Genomic DNA, 17,561 nt, shown 5'->3' on the forward strand with positions numbered 1-17,561 from the left:
TATACTATTTCTAGAGATGTGTAACCACCAGGACTATCTAATTTCAGAACATTTTCATCACCCTAAAAAGAAAATCCATTAGCAGCTACCCCCCATTCCCACTTCCTCTTGGCCCTTCTGAACATTTTAAAATAAGTCGAATCACAGAATATCTATCTGTGTCTGGCTTCATTTCAACTTATATTTTCTTTGAAGTTCTTCCATGCAGCAAGTTTCAGTACTTCATGTCTTTTCATTAGCACATAATATTCCATTGTATGTATGTACCATTTTATTTATACATTCATCTGCTGATGAGCAATTGCGAGTAACACTGCAGCTGCTCTCAGTAGTGAGGTGTGATTAACGGCGCCAACGAGAAGGGCCTTCCCTTATTGAACTCACTGCCTAAGCACAGCTTAGGAAGGTGGGAGGAATCCTGGGGAGAGGGATGAAGAACAGCCCTAAGTGGCCTATTTGAGGGATGTTGTCACTGGAGCGGCTACTTGGGCAGAGCAGAGGGAGGATGGACCAGTCCAGGGCAGACTTACCGCCAGAAGTGATAGAAAAGCAGAGGAACGTTCAGCCCCAGGGTGAGCCACTCCTGAGCACATAGGAACATGATGCAGAAGAGGCTGTGGATGGAGTACTCGGGCAGCACCAGCTAAGAAGGGGCAGAGATAGGGTTAGATGGAGAACAGAACTCCTGTGGCCCCTGCCCACACACCAGGTGTGGCACAAAGGCCTCCCTGTGGCAGCCACTGTCCCAAGACTGGTCACTTCTGGAAGACCATGCTACATACAGTCCCAAATGGATGCAGACCCTCTGCACCTGCTGTTGTGGTCGATGACCCCTGGGAAGGCTGAAGGAGGTGACCCAGTGCTCGTGCCATCTGACCTGAGGCAGGCCACTAGGAGAAACTCCAGCAGGGTCCCTGTGACCCTCTACCTGTCCTGCTCTTGTGTCTGTAGCCCCTGCATGTCCTGCTCTAGTGCATATGTGTGTTTACTTCAAATGCAGGCAGACTGGGGAAAAAACTGAGAAAAGGCATTTGGCCTCACAGTGGGTGGGTCAAGAAAACCCAAGAGAAAGACCAAGTAACAACAATAAGGAGGAACAGCATAGCCTCTGGGAGAAGGAAAGAAATCATCCCAGGGCAGAGGGAGCGGAGACCAGCTGGAAGGTGGAGGAGCCCCGCCACCCCCACCACAATCCTGCCAGGTATAAATAGGGAAAAGAACTTAAAATGACAGTTACCCCTTCCAGATATTTAGTAGTTCTACCAGAAATGACAGCTATAAGCTAAAAGGTGATTGTGAGGGAGAAATATGGTTCCTAGGCCAGTAATAAAGAAGGCTCCTAGGAAACTTCTCACAGCCTGTCCATGTGGGGTCACCCTCCCTGCACACACGATGGGCTCCAGAATTTCCCAGTCTGTGCCTGGACTCAGCCAAGGCCTCTGCTCATCTCCACTTTTAAAGTGCTTTGTGTAAGCCTGGCAGTTACACAGTGGAGACTTGACCAACATTTGACCAAATGAACTGTACTGACCACAGTGTCTGTCTGCAGCATGGCTGGCAGCAGTGGAGATGAGGCATGGGTGTTAACAGACTGCCTCAAACTGTCCCACCTGCCTTCAGGGCCTGAATTTTCCCTGTCACTTTAGGTAGATGAGCTAGCTGTCCAGATGGCAGATGCAGAGGAGAAACATATACTTGTTTTAAAAATAAACACATGTGCAGGCATGTGGGTAAGAACTGCCTTTTGTAACTAAGGGGCATCTTGTTTGTTCTCAAAGTCCAATGGACAAGGAGCAGCATTAACCACACCATTGACTTCTCAACAGTGACCCTGGAACCAGAGCATAGGAGCCATCACGCCAGAGGTGTTGGCCTCTGTGGGGAGCTGGGCACAGCCGGCCCCTGTGAATCCCAACCACCTGGTGGGAAGGGTACATCCCATGACATTCTCCTTATAAGACCCAAAGCTGTGCTTACCAGCTCCACCTGCACCCAGGCAGGGCACCGCTCAGCTGTCTCCCATTCAAAGAGAAAGCCCACTGTCTGAGCTGGGTGTGCCAGCCCTAGGAGGCAGCAGCTGTGAGTTCTGCTGTGCACATCTCTACAGTTTTAAGTCATCACTTCCAGCCACTTATGCTGAGTAATTAACACATTTACAGACAGCCCTGGGGCCTGAATCATCCATTATAGCTCCATCCCCATCTCCAATGCCAATCTTTGATGGTTTGGATTTCAGATCCTTCTATTAATCACATTGCTTTTCTCTTTGGGACTTGATTTATAGGAGAAGCCTTAACCTTTGAGCAGGGAGGATTCATCACCATCCCTGTGCAAACAAAAACTATTTAATGGAGGCCAGCTGGCCCTGGAGGTCTCCTACTTTCTGAGTGTGAGAAAAGGCTTTAAAAATCCTCCTGCTGACCTGTGTGGCTTCTCCCAGTTGCCTCCAAATGTCCAGAACATGAACAGCATCTTCACAAGGGGACAGGTCCTCATTAATCCAGGGAGCCTTCTAGGAGCAGCCGTGCCCTTGTTATACACACACGTGCCCCTCCCCCCAGCATCCCTGTCATGTGAGGCGGACAGAGTAGGGATCTTGCTCCTTCTGGACCAGATGGAAGTCCACTAGGCCATCTGCATGAGGCCTGTACCGTGGCTTTGCTGCTTCCCTTTGCTCACTTTAGCCATGATCTTTGGACCATAATGTGCCATTTCCCAGCTCCCAGTGGTTGAGTGGCCAGGGGCTGTGAAATATGTATGGGGTGGGGGTGGGGCAATTGGGAGCCAATGCAAAATGTGATACTGAAAACATAGTACGGATCCAGTGAGGAGAGAGACCCCCAGGCAACCAGGATGAGTGTGAGAAAGAAACTCATTGTTCTGAGCTACTAAGAGTTGAGTGTTGTTTTTTTTTCAGTATATCACTATTGGAACTATCTTGTCTGATACAGCAGCCTGCCCCAGAATGAGTAATCAACGGGAAAGACAGAGTTAGTTGTCTTCCCCCTTGGGCATCCATTTCCCTCTCGTTAGCAAGCCATTGAGGCTGGTATGACCTGCCCCTTGTCCCCAGACCTATCAGGCAGGACTGAATGGCCACTAAAGCAGGTATATGCTTATTCATTTGTGTGGGTTGTCAGGCTGGATGCTCCCTCCTAGCTTGAGTATCTGTTACATAAAGACCACCCCCAAATCTACCAGGCAAATACAGAAAGGTGACTGACATGCTGGCTGTACCCTTGGGTCACCCCTTAGTTTGGGAGGCACTCCTGTAAGAGGAGCTGTTGAGTGGCCTGATTTCCTCCATTTAACAAATGACAAGTGGAGAAAATATTGCACATAGACGGTCTACAGAGTCCCCATGGCTTATTATGCTTGCCTTCTACAGTTATAAACGCTAACCACATGGCCTCAGTGTAGGTATGGTGGGGTGCTGAAGTCTACAGTTCATTCCAGCCAGGGGTTCAAGGCAGAAGAAACAATGTGAAGCCTGCCTATGGTGGGAACTGGTGGTCAGCATTTCAGAAGGGAAGCTGCTGCCTAGGCAGCCTCCTCACAAGTTGCCTAAAAAGGCCACTTATTTGATGGCAGTAAAGCCAGCCTGACACCAGGGAAGGACCTGGTGAATGCCAATTCTACTCTATGCTGATTTCCTACCCAGATTCCACCAGTCACTTTCACTTGCTGGCAAACGGGTCCACCTAGTTATTCCTTATCCACTTGGCTTGAACACTCATGTTCCTCCTGAACTGCAAACTCCATCTCCTGATCCACAGCTGTCTTTCACGATCTTCCTCATCAGTCTCCACGGAGTCTGTTTCTAGAGTTTGTCCTTCTTCCCAGGTCCCCCCCCCCCGCCCCCCGGCCTCCTCCAACACCTCTGCAAGAATCTCTCAGCAGGTCTTCATCTGTACACAGGCTCCCTCGGCCCAACACAGCAGCCTCCTCCCTTCCCTGTATCCACCTTGTTCAGCTCAGCTATAAGCCTTCATCGGCAACCTTGTTTTCACAGGAATTTTTTAAAATTAAATTCACTTTTTGACCAGGAACTTAAATTTATTTTGTGTTCAAATGTTTTATTTCTGTTGGTGCACCTTCTCATTCCTTCATGTCTCCATTCACTTGCAGCTAGGATACAAATGATTAGCAGCTGATGGTACCCTTTATACATTACACAGGAAAATGTAACAATGTGACAATTTGGGTCTTATCTTCACTGTGGGGGTGGGGGGCATCCAGGAGAGAAGTAGAGACTTAGGAAGAGGAGGTACAGTGTAGATGCTGCACCTGAAGGAGAGAGGTGCACTGGGGTGTGACATATGGCAACATGCAAGCAACCCCTTGTGCTGGAGGCCCATTCACACGCCCCCAGGACAGGCTTTCCGAGGGGCTGGTATAAGCATGTCTAGGACCAAAACCAGAAAGGCCACAGCTCCAGAAGGCACAGGGAAGATCTGGAGCTGAGTGTAGAAGACAGGGAAAGCCGAGGCAGAGCCTCCATCCTCTCTGAGTGGCCCCTATAGACTCAGACATCAACCTTTCCAGCCACAATCACACTGAGCTGACACAGCCACAGCCAGCAGTTTCTCAAAGCATTACCTAAACTCCTGTTAGTTACAGAAGGATGGATTGTATGACACTGAGAACAGTTAAGCACGGCTGAGCCTGTTGTCCTTGTCTGTAAAATGCCACAGCTGCTGGCCAGGGATTCAGGCAGAGCTCTCAGGTGGAGCAGCAGGACAGGAAGATACCACTACTGTGATGTGGGACATGTTGTGAACAGCTGGGCAAGGTGTCATTCTCACAGACAGACTTTGTCCTCACCCTGAAATCAGTGAACCGATACAGGGCCAATGGCTTCCTGATTCTCAATCCAGTCTTCTCTGCCCGCTCTGATTAAAGCCAGCTTCTAGTTTCCTCACATGGGAAGAGAAAGCAGGGCTGTTCCGTAGCCGTGACTGTTTCCAACAGTGACCCAGCTCCCTGTACCTGAGGGTCATCTGCCTGGGAGCCAGTGCATGTGAAGAAAGCAAGCATAATGTCTTCTATTTGACATCCCAGCCCATGCTTAACAGACCCTGAAACAGAGGCCCCTTCTGGCACGAGCAGGGTGTGGGTGAAGGGATGGGCTCCACTCCCTGCCCCACGGCCCCTGCAACTCCCTCCCCCCACAGCTGTGGCATCGGCAGTGGTTCTGACTTTATGTGCTGCAGAATCATTGGAAGTTACACTAAAACGTGGACTACTAGCCCACAGCCCCAGAGCTTCAACAAGTAGATATGGGTAGGAGCTGAGTGCCTGTCTGTCTGTCTAACAAGTTCCTAGGTGAGCCTCAAGAAGTTGCTCCCGGACCAGCACCTCCAGCATTGCTGGGAAACTAGTCACAAACATAGAATTCAGGCCCACCCCAGACCTACAGAACCAGAGCCTGCATTTCCGTAAGCTTCAGGTGGTTTATATACACCTTGAGGTTTGAGACATGCTGCTCAGCACTGAATCTCAAAAGAGAGTTTGTCAGTCTCTGCCTCAGAATCACCTGGGATCTGGTTAAAAACGCAGACTTCTGGATCCCGTGCCACACTCCTGACAGAGACTTGAAGAAATCTGTGTTTTTCAGAAACATCCGATGTGATTTTTGTTAAGATTTAAGCTAAGATTGTAGATCCAAGGTTTAAAGACCCCATGAAGCAAAAACATCCTCTGTGAAGGCTGTGGGTCCCAGGCCTTGCCTGGGTCTTCTCTCTCATGGGGACAGACCTGAGCACTCCAATCCTGTACAAATTCCAGTCTCAGGGGAGGGCACTTGAAATCAAGATCTAGAGTCTGGCTCCCAACTCCAGCACCCTGTGTGGGAGGACACTCAGGAGGCACCCTAGGGCCTGGGGCCAGTGGCCTCCAGATTTGGAGGGCTGGCTGGATATCTTCCTGGGATCCCAGCACCCTTCCAGAGCCCCTCTCCAGTCTGCCCTCTCTCTACGCTCTCAAGCTGCTTCCACCTGCTGTCTCTCTGGACAGTTTCTAGATGTGGCAACAGGCTCCTTTCACGACCAAACTACTGGATTCTGGCCTTGCCCTGCCCACTCCTCCCTGCCTGCCCTTTGTGATTGTTTCTGTGCACCATCACTTGAATTTCAAAAGCCTTTCTGTTAGCTTCCTCACACACTTGTTAAGTTACTGAACTACCTAAGAGCCCACGCAGGGAGGAGGTGAGAATGAAAGCATTCTCAAATGATACCATATTTCTAAAGGGACAAAACTCTCCTACAACTCACTGGCATTTCAGAGACATCTGAAGGTAACACTTGTAGCTGCCCACTCTTCCTTTTCCATAAGCAGGGGTGATGGAGTAGGAACTGTGTTTAGAATGGACTGGGGATTAGGCAAAGGTTCCGGCAGCAACCAAAGGGAATGTTTCAGAATGTGGACCAGCAGTGGGTAGGGTGAGCCCCACCTGGGCCTCAATCAGCAAACGTTCACCCCAAAAACCTGCCAGCAGGAGCACAAAGCAGCCCTGCTGGGCAGAGGACAGTGTGGGTGAAGACAGCCTACAAACAAAAACTTCTGGAAACTGAGGACCAGCAGAGGCTGCCCAGAAGCAGCAGGAAAGGGGAGCAGAAACCTCACCGTGGGAGAAGAGTGGGTGCCGGTCCTGAGTGAGGTTACAGGATGAGTCATCCTGTGGAGGAAGAGCATGGAGGCCAAGGGCAATTCCCAAGGGACATGGTGCTGTCCTCCCACTGAGGTGCGAGCGACAGGCACTTGTTTCTTTACATCCATGATGTGGTCGTCACTTACAAATCTTCCACTTGAGATGGAAAATCTGCAGGCCCCTTTAAACCCAGAGGCCCCAGGAGTCTCAACAGGTCCTCAGTGAACAGACACACCAGCCAGAGCCAGGCCACCCCTCTCTGACTGTCCCCCCAACAGTGCTTCCAGCTCAGGCCAAGGAAAGAAGCCCAACTCTGGGGGAAAGAGGCTCAAACCGCCCAGGCCTCCAGCTGAGGCTCCTAACCCCCTCCTAAGCCTCACACCTCCCACTGTCTTCCCTGGGGCTCAGGGTGAGTCTCCTAACAGGAGCCAGCTGTTCCCCAGGAGGGTGGTGGGGGCTAGAGGGGAGCTCCCTGCTCCACACAAGGCTCCAAATAGCCCAGTACCAGCTTGGGCCTTCAGCCCCATTAGCTTCCAAAGGAGAGCTATAGTCCCACTTACCAGCCATTAAGTGGTGTTAATTACCCGTTACATTCTGCAGGTTGAAAAAAATTTGCTCAAAACAAACAAAAGAGGGTGAATTGAATGAAACTGTGAGAACTGGTATTTGGGAAAGAAGAGCATGCTGATATCATCGACTATTTTTAATTAATTAATTATTGGCACCAGGGCCTGACACACACTGGGCAAGCCTTCTATCAGTGAGCAGCACCTCCAGCCCTTGTTTTTTTGAGACAGGGTCCAGTTGTGTAACCAAGGCTGACCTGGAGCTTGTGAGTGCTGGGATTTTAGACGTGTACCCCAAGCCCAGCAGAACTGATGTTGAGCGCCCACTGGTGCATGCCCGGGAAGTGGAGAGTGCTGACTGAACTGACTTCCAGACCTAAATGCAAAGAGGAGGGCTGAACAGTCTTCCCAATGGCCTACCAGGACAGGTGGTTAGATTTGCGCACACACCTCTGTCCAAGGTCTTGTATGTCCATATTGGTTGCAGTGCCCTAGGTTTACCAGGTGTCTGACTCAGCAAATTAGCATTTTGGGAGAAAGACAAAGTAATATTGTAACCTTTGCCTCCAGTGTCTTAGTGGAAACAGTGTCTGACTAAGGAGCAAGAGGCTTAGGCTCCAGGCCCGGCTATAAGGGTGTATTATTTAATCCGGACAGACTGTTTTCCACCTATAAAGTGGTAATGATTACAGCATCAATTTCACAGGAGTGTTGTGAGTATTAAGTGAAGTAACATGGGACAATATTAAAACCGTATCTAGCACACAGTGGCTCACTCCACAAACGATGCCTGCAACCTGCAGCCTCCCAGGCCCTTTCAGCTCAAGTGCTCCACTGATTTTGTAAAAACTCCCTTGAAAGTTAAACCAATGAATCTTCCAACTCTCTCTGATTTCCTTGCTTGCAAACTGTTTAAATCCTCTTCCTCCACCTCTCCCCCAACCCCAGTCCAGGTCCCACTCGCTACCCAAAGCTGACCTTGAACTTGGAATCATCTCCACCTCCCCAGTGCTGGGACTACAGGTGTGTACCACAAAAACCTAGCTTTGTATTCCTGAAAAACTCCTGTGTTCACGAGAATCTGATCATTTTAGTGACAATTACCCAGTGATGGTCGGAAGATGGTTTCTCCCCTTGAGCTCACGGTTAGTCCCAGAATCTTAGGTTAACAGTAAGAAGAGGGAAAAACATAATCCAACTGTACTGCCTAGGGTGGGGCCTTTGGGAAGAGATTAGATTATCAAGACCTAATCGTGGAGCCCCACTGTTGAATGCTGGTGGCCTCATAACAAATGGAAGAGAGGCTGGACAGAGACGTACACTTGCTGTGTGGTGGGAGGCAGCTCAGGAGACCTTGCCAGAGTTTGCACCATGCTGTTTGGACCTTGGATCTCCAGAACTGTGAATCAAAGCAAACTTCTTTCTTTATAAAGTAGCCGGCCTCTAGTTTGTTTGTGATTTGTTAACTTAATGGAGAGTGGACTAATTAATACAGCCCCTCAGAAGGAAGCTCTTGGATGACTCGTGTGGGTCTCTATCTATAAAACTGTTCTGTCCACACAGGGACTAGTACCATGGTAAGTGCTCAGCAAATGTCCCATTTATTCATTCAACAAATGTGGCGAATGATTCCTACAAGGTGCCAAACACCGCAACAGACACTGGAGGTGCCAGGATGAGCTGGACGAGCACCATGAGCACTCCAGGTGTCTCAGGCTAGAGGACAGGCTGATGGCTGAACAGTCTCACAATGATAAGGGGTCAAAAGCAACACCCTACACCAGGGCAGGGAAAGACTGGAGGCAGGCACACAACTTCGGAGGCCTTGGCACAGGGCTCCAGCTGCTAATGCAGACACACCCCGGCTTCTCTGAGTCTGGAGAATCATGGCAAATCTCAGAGGTTTAGTAAAAACCCTCTGCCCCCACTGCAGACCAGGCTCCCCACGTGAGGAAGGAACTCCCACTCTGTCATGAGATGTCACCTCTTCCCCCACTCCAATCAGTCCCCAACATCTATTCTACCATGTTCTTTTTTTTCACCTAGGGGTTGAAGTGATCTTTTTGAAATATGTTAGGTTGTATTACCTCTCTGCTCAACCCTCAGTGTCCTCCTATAACTTCTACCATAAAATCATAAAACCCTAGCCCTGCAGTGACCTGTTAGGCCCACTTGGTCTGCCTCCTGGCCCCCTTGCTCACTCCAGTCACACCTGTCCCTCAACTCCAGGAAGTGCATTCTTACCTCGGGGTCTTAGCACAAACTGCTGTTCTCTGGCCGGCTGCAGAGTCCCTCCCCCACATCCCCCTGGCTGCCTCGGCATCATTCCAGAGTCCAGTCGAGGTCAACTCCTCAGATGAGCCCTCCCCGTCAACCCAACATTGCCTCTCTCATTTGCTCTGATATTCTTGCAGCATTGTAACATGGTCATCTGAGTGCCCTGCATGTCTTTGTGTGCTTGCTTACTGCCTATTTTCCACAGGAGAATGTTCAGGGACAGAGTTTCTAGTCTTGACTTCATCCCAATACCCAGTCACGTCTGGCACGCAGAGCAATTTGTGCTGTTGAGTAAATAAATGAAATGGTCTTCTGGTCGTTCTACACACGAACATAGCTATCACCACTAAGAATAGCAGAGCATGAAAAACCCTAAAAGCTGATTCAGTACTAAGTTAGTGAGGCTTGAGGTCAGTAGGTCTGGCCCCAGTTCAGGGTCTGTCCCACAGACAGACTGCACAGCCCCAGCACTGGCTGATCCCTCACAGGCGGCCATTGCTGTGGAGGGTTTGGCAAAGAATCTGTGCAAATTCAATTGAATTTGGCTCAACTCTCACTGCTCTGGACACCCAGCACACTGGGTTAGACATGGCCAGAGGCCAGCAAAGAGTAGGACCCAAAGACCTTAGAAGAGATCAGGGGAGATAAGCTGACTACTCCAAGGCAGAAATGGAGAAGTGACTCAGAAGTATAGGCATGGTAAGTTCAGAGGCGGGAAGTCAATTTGCCCATGCTATCCTTGTAGAAATAAATACCACAATGGAGTAAATGTTGAAATCCTAACCCCAGTGTGAGGGTGTTAGAAGCCAAAGCCAGAGACTTTGGGAGGTGACTAGGTCATGAGGGTGGAGTCCTCGGGAATGGGGTCAGAGCTCTAAAGGGCTCCTCGCTCTGTGACAGAAACAGCTGCCCAAAAAGGAGCAGGGCTGGGTTGTTGCAAAGACAGTGTTCCCCTCATCATTTCTCACCCATGGCAATCACAGCAATAGCAGAGAAGGGCAGAGAAGATGGGAAGGTGGGAGCATGGGAAGGCAGATCCCCTTGGAGGCCTTCCTCCTTGCCCCACAACTCTCTGCTCCATGAGACTGCCTCCCAGTTGCCTTCTAGACACCTTCTTCCCAAGTTCTCAGGTTGCTTTCCATACCCTGAGGGTCCTCATCCTGCACCCCAACCCCTCCCAAGTCTCCCGTCCTGCTGCTAGCCCCTGAAATCTTGTCCTCATTGCATTTTCCCTAGTCCAACCCCTCCAGCCCCCAGGAACTAATGGCACAAACTTGTCCCTGGAGGAGCCAAGGCAGCAAGGTGGTTCTGTGATTCCCAAGAGTAGCTCAGGACACATTTCCACTGACTGACTCACTAATTCAACTTTCACATGCCCCAGTTGTGTGTGGGTGTGCAAAATGGAATAGATGTGATCCTGTCTTCATGAAGCTCACATCCCAGTGCAGAAAACACAAACATCATGCCATGAGTAGGGGAGATGGCTGAAAGTGTGGGGTTTGAGATTCTGGGAAGACTGCCCTGGAAAAGGATAATCAAAGCTGAAGAAGAATAACCCTTACTTTTCATCTGTAGTTGTCCAGAGATGATAGTGTCAGGGCAAGTGGTTAGGGGCAGAAGGGATGGAATCACATGCATTGATCTGGAAATTACTCAGGAGGTTCCATGTATGGAACTTAGCAACTGAATTGACGAGGTTGTGGGTGCGAGGGAGGGAGAAGCCCAGGACCACTCTCGGGAACCACAATCACCTTGGTGAGTGTCTTGCCAAAATGGAGACACAAGCTCAGCATCTGCCAGGTGCAGGTCTGAGGTGCCTGTAGGACATCTGGGAAGTTAGATGCAGAAGACTCGTCCCCAGAAGAGAGATTTGGAGGTTATGGAGACCTTGGTGGTCAGTGAAATCCTGGGCTTTGGTCCTCATGGGAGAGTAGAGAGAGGTGAGATTGGGAACAAAGCCTGGGATAAGGTGCTTGGTTTCACCAATGAAACCAGGCTGAGCAGGCCAAGAAAGACCAGCAGAACAGGTAGGAGGAAAACCAGAGAGTGTGTAGTGGGGAAAGCCAGGAGGTCTGAGTTCAAGACAAAGTCATCATGGGCAGTCAGACTCTGTCAAGGGAAGTGAGGTCACAAGGAATGAAGATGCCCTGGATTTGGGGACACAGAGGTTATGGACGCCTCACACCATTTAGAGAAGAACAGTTGTCAGAGAGGCTGGATTGGGCAACAGCTCGAGAGACTCCTGGAAGAAGAGGCTTTTTCTTGGTTGGTTGCTTGTTTCCAGGAAAGCACTTGAGACAGCAGAGCTGTATGGAGGAAGAGGAGATCTGCAGGAGCAAAGGCCCTCCACAGTCACCTCAAAACTGGAGTGGCCTGAAAACTAAACTTTAGGCTTTTGTTTAAAATGATAAATTGCCAAGTGAAATTTTGGGATGCAAGTGATCTGTTTCTAAGCTGAGTGAGCCTTGTGTAGTCTCACAGCTCTCGGGTTAGATGTTGTCATGTCATATGGTGGGTATGGGACAATACATAATCAATTGGGGGATGCGTGGACCAACCTGAGGTCCAGTTAATTGCTTCTCCCTAGAACTTCAAGCATGGCCAACTCATTCACTCATCCATGCACACTCCAGACCTTATTCCAGGTCCAACAAGTACTAGAAACCTGGGCTGGATGGAATTTACACCACCTCAGCCCATAGCCTGGTGAACGTGTGCAAGATACAAGTGAGTCCTTCAGCAGCTGTCTTCTGGACACACCGGATATGCAAAGCAAGCAGCACCCCGTACCCCTTGCCAAGTAAGGTTGCCTGTGTGCTCAAACCCCAATAGTGCAAAGGAAGAGGCTGGTACCTCTTCTTCGACACCAACTCTCCATCATCCCACACATTTTCCCTGGGTGTCCCAGGAAATTTGTCCTGACAACCTGATTTTCAAGGAGTTGGGGGATGGCTTACAAAATACGTACTTTTGTATGTATGTACTTTTGTGACACTGTGCTGATAGGAAACTCCAGAAATGTTAGATTCAAAGGCAAGGGCCACTGATAACTTCTTGTATGTGATTTCTGAGCTGGCTTCTAAAGGCTGCTTAATTTCAGGGAGCTGAAGTCTTGATAAGACTTCTTAGAAAACATAGCATGTATTCTATATGTTACAGACCAATTACAAATGGCATTTAAACTAGAGGAACAAAATTCAGTGAGGCCAACCTACTAAAAAAGGCAGATTGCATACTGGTTAGAAAACAGCTAATGCTGTCCCTTCTTCCCATAAAACTGGGCCATGTGCAAGTGTGCTGGTCAACAGCAACAGTAATGGCTGATGTTTCTTCAGTGCTCAACACCTAAAGTTAAGTACTCCATTGCATTATCTCACTGATCTTTGCAACAATTTAGGAAGGAGGTGCTTACTAAATCCCACTTTACACTGCAGGAAACCAGAGCTCAGGGAAGTGGAAGTTAAGTTTCTCAAGGTCATGTAGCCTGTGACTGAGTCAACCCAGAACTGTAGCCTGGCCGCTGGACCTACGCACATGTGGACAGGAGCAAGGCAGGCCAAATGTTCAAGACAAAGCCAGAGCGGTGGGGTCAGCAATAATTCTAGGAACTGTGCAAAGACTTGGCCATGACAATCAAACCACAAATACTTTCCAGTGGACACATGTTTTCTCTGTTTGGCTCTTCAATAAACCCAGAGATGCTTTCTGGGGGAGGCGGGTGTGATTCATGGAACACTTCAGAAACGGAGCTCAAAGATCTGGTGCTAAACCCGAGCAATAGGGAAGACAGTGTCTCAATCAACCAATGGGCAGAAAAGCAGCACCCAAGGCAATGTGAGCTATGGCAGGCTGACCAGGGGCTGCATGGCAGGTCTCCCAGGCTGTGTGGATTTGACTCCTGGTGAACTTGCCTCTAACAATTGTTCTTCCTAAGTCCAGAGCTTAAAACCAGTGTTCAAGGCAACTAAGGATGCTGGGACGTGTTTTGTTTTGTTTTTTTAATCAGTTTAAGTGACTTAACTAATGAATTAGAATTACTTAATGATAACCTTTCAATCAGGGCACTGCTAAAAACAGTGTGGCATCCAGAAAACCTGAGAAGTTTGGAAACTTAGGATAAAGCTCTCGGAGTTTTCAAGGTGGTTGCCAGAGCAACCTTGGGTACCAGCTTCTGGAAGAGCTGCGACGTTCTATTTTAAAAACACCCAGTTGATCATCAGAGGCCAGAATGAAACAACCAAATAATGAGGTGCACACTGAAAATTCTTATCAAGATGAGCATTTTCCCAAACTGGAAATAATTCAATCCATGAAGAATATTTCAATCCTGGAAGCAAACCAATTTCAAAGTGACTCCCAGAGGTCTGATTGCCACCTGCATCTTGAACAAAATACTGAAATTAAAGCATCTCTTTCCACTTGAATTCCTCCCAACTCATGCCTATATTTAAAATTTCTGCTATCCTTCAAGACTCACCTGTTCAAAGAAGTCTCTCCTGCATGCATTTGTGCCTACATGCATACATTCATTCTACAGACACTGAGTAATTTCTTATTACTGTGTGTGAAATGTCCTGCCAGGTGACCCAAACGAGAGATGACTTAGTGAGATCTTAGTGATAACCCTGCATTTAGGATCCCCCAGAAGGAGGGATCGACCTGGAAGATACAGGAATACCCACAGCACTGTGTGACTGCAGGGTTCCCAGAGTCACCAGTTCCCCAAACTGCTACCTGTAAGAATTCCTCTGATGGACTGTTATTCAAATGCAGATTTCCAGGCACCACTTCAGTGTCCAGAGGGTGGGGTGCACCCCCCCTCTATTTATTAAAATAAAATCTGTATTTTAATTGCTGTGCCTGTGCAACTGGGTTTGGAAATATCTGCTAAAAGTGAGAGATGAAATGTTAAAAGATCTCACACCTGTGTGTGTGTGTGTGTGTGTGTTCCCTCATCCAGGGAAAGTGTGGTCCTAGAAGAATGGAATGTGGCCCAGGTTCAAGCTGGGGAGAAGCACGACCATGGTCTGGGAGAGACCCCTGGGCAGGACCATGAAGGTCAGGAAAATGGACTTGGTACAGCAGGCAATGGGAGTCATCCAAGGGCCCAGAGCATGGGGCTGACATGCAAAGGCAACCCAGTGAGACTGATAAGCAGGTCAACAAAAAGCAGGCATCTGGTTCTAAGAGACCAGTAAGGGAACTTCTGGTTAAGATTAAAAAGAATAGACACCTAAGTTGGTTGTAGCTGAAACAAAGAGGAAAGAAATAAAGAAACATCATTTAAAATTTTCAAATAGTGTGTTGTTTCAAAAATGGGTAGTAGGTGGCTCACAAAAGTGTTGTTAATTATGACATGTTTGTCCTTGTGCCAACTATTTCAGTAGTGCTGAGGATCATGCTTAATTGACTTGTGTTTTAAAACATTTTTCTCTGGATTTGTTCCATTTTCTGTTTCAGGAAAGACACAGGTTTATGGACAGTTATCTGTGGAGGGTCTTGTATGTACACAGATATCCAAACACATGGGAACCAAGACTGGAGGGCTTGGTCCTCAGGAAGATTAAACCAGGTGAGGTAGGGAGGTCGGACATGAAAGCAAGACATTGGGCAGAAAGATGGCAAAAAATCCAGGGAAACAGAAGTCTAGGAGTTTTCCTTATGTAGTAGAATACAGAAAGCTTCATAGAAGAGGGGACATTTGAAGTGAATCTTTAAGAGAGCATTTTAGCCAAGAGAATATTCCAGGTGATAAAACTGAAATGGCCCAAAGAACAGAAACCACAGAGCAGAGACTGTGTCTTATATATCTGTGTAATTGCTACACTCTGGCACACAGCAGGCACTCAATCAATGTTGGATGAGCAAATGGGTGTTTGAAAGGAAGCAAATTTTGGTGAGGTTAAAAAGTAGACTTAGGAGGCAATCACAGAGGGTCACAGAAGAAATGCTAAGTCCTTAATTAAGCGTTTGTTCTCTAGAAACTTCTGGAGGAGGAAATGATCCCTGATCACAGTTTGCATCGGTCACTCCAGCAACCATGTACAAGCTGAATGGAGGAAGAAGGTGAAGGAAGAAACCACAGACTGAGAAAAACAACAAAGAAATGAGAAAATGAGGAAGCTACTGCCCGGAGGAGAGACACAATTCATGGAGCACTTGAAAAGCAGCCCTCAGACAGGCCACAAAAGGCTCCCAGGCAAGTACTCAACCTAAGCAACATGGGAGACAGAGGGTCAGTCAACCAAGATGGGTGGCAGAGCACAGCATAATGTGAGCACAGCAGGCTGAACAAAGGGAGAGCACTGCACCCTTCTCTTCCTCTCTCTGCATTCCTATTTCAATCCATGAAAAAGGAAGAGCCACCAGCATTTCAACCTCTTGGGAAAGTGTTAAGGAGAAGCCCGTGGCCTGGCCTCTTTTGTTCTGGGAGCTGCCTGCCTATAACTACATGCATTCTCCTCTACCTCTGTGGGCAAGCGGTAGGTAGATGTGATACAGGTGGTGTGGTCAGGGTCCAGAGCCTGCCTCCTTAGCAACATGAGCCTGGAGCCACCTCTCTTTAGTCTCCGCTCTTTCTCTGTCCCACACTCTAAGGAACAGAGTCCTGCCATCCCCTCCATGGGGTGGGCTAGATGTGACTGTATTTTAACATCTAGATTCAATGTCTGTTCTCAATTGGTTTGAAACCCAAACAGGTGGAGAAGTGTGATTCATTAGCACTCCTTATCCCAATATTGAATTTGTGGTATAATGGTGTAAGAAGTAGAGAAGTAATGGTTCCCAGTGGATGGTTAGAAACCCATGCCTGGGATGAGAGAGAGAGAGAGAGAGAGAGAGAGAAAGAAGAAGCACAACAGGGCACAGACAGGCATGGACAGGAGGCACAGCTGTTGACAGGAAGCACGGGCGTGAACAGGAGGCACAGACATGGATCAGAGACACAAGTGTGGGACATGGATGAAGGCAAAGGTGCTAGAAGCTCCATTATCAGAGGAGATGGGCTTGGGGAGAGCAGTGCCTCCCACTCAGAGGTGAGACAGCAGTGCTAGACAGAGGGCAAATGACCTGCAGGACAAACATCCCACCTATAGGGTGTCCTCCTACCCAACCCCAGCTGACAGCTCTCTTGAAGATATGAATCTACATTGCCAGGTTTGGTACAATTTGTTTTTTCAAAAGAATCTTGAAATCCAGGTTTGTGTGGAAGTCTTCATATTCTTAAGCTATTAAACGGGTCAAACAATACAAATCTATAGGCCATATCTGACCCACAGTGTGTCAGCTGCAAGGGACAAGGTCAAGGGAAAATACATGAAGACCTGAATTCAGGGAGTGAGGGAAGAGAAGGAGACGAAGAAGAGGCAGAGATGAGTGTACACACATCAGAGGGAAAGGAAGATGCCGTTACACTCAGGAGGCCAGAAGGAAGTTGGTGACCCATCATGCTACAGAGAGGCCAATGGAGAATCAAAACCAGTCTACTGGATTTGGTAATTGGGACATCTTTTGTGATCTTCAAAATATAAGTTTCAACAGGATAAAAGGAACATCTACCCAATTGCAAGAGATTCTGAAACAGCTGGAAACTAAATAACTCATTACTTAATGAAGAATGGATCATCGATGCAATAAAAGAGGAAATTAAAAAGTTCCTGGAAGTCAATGAAAATGAAAATACAACCTACCGGAACCTATGGGACACAGCTAAGGCAGTCTTGAGAGGAAAGTTTATAGCCATGAGTGCATATATTAAAAAGATTGAAAGATCCCAAATCAATGACCTAATGATACATCTCAAACTCCTAGAAAAACAAGAACAAGCAAATCCCAAAACAAATAGAAGGAGAGAAATAATAAAAATAAGAGCTGAAATCAACGAAATAGAAACCAAAAAAACCATACAAAGAATTAATGAAACAAAAAGTTGGTTCTTTGAAAAAATAAACAAGATCAATAGACCCCTGGCAAACCTGACTAAAATGAGGAGGGAAAAAACCCAAATTAGTAGATTCAGGAATGCAAAAGGGGAGATAACAACAAACACCATGGAAGTCCAGGAAATCATC

The 17,561-nt window shown here is 48.0% G+C and overlaps 1 protein-coding gene across 5 annotated transcripts in view; it reads right to left on the reverse strand.

The window, feature by feature from the left end:
• Cnih3 (cornichon family AMPA receptor auxiliary protein 3) overlaps window positions 1-17,561 on the reverse strand; it is a 228,087-nt gene that overhangs the window by 10,439 nt on the left and 200,087 nt on the right. For 4 of the 5 annotated variants that reach the window (XM_074048884.1, XM_020174145.2, XM_020174144.2 and 1 more), the window contains one exon: window positions 531-643. The exons of the other annotated variant lie outside the window; for it this stretch is intronic. In XM_074048884.1, coding sequence (XP_073904985.1) covers window positions 531-643 — 113 coding nt within the window. The remainder of the gene's footprint in view (window positions 1-530; window positions 644-17,561) is intronic. 5 annotated transcript variants of the gene reach the window in all.

The sequence above is a fragment of the Castor canadensis genome, chromosome 11 (assembly GCF_047511655.1).
Source record: "Castor canadensis chromosome 11, mCasCan1.hap1v2, whole genome shotgun sequence".
In the NCBI taxonomy this organism is placed as follows: domain Eukaryota; kingdom Metazoa; phylum Chordata; class Mammalia; order Rodentia; family Castoridae; genus Castor; species Castor canadensis.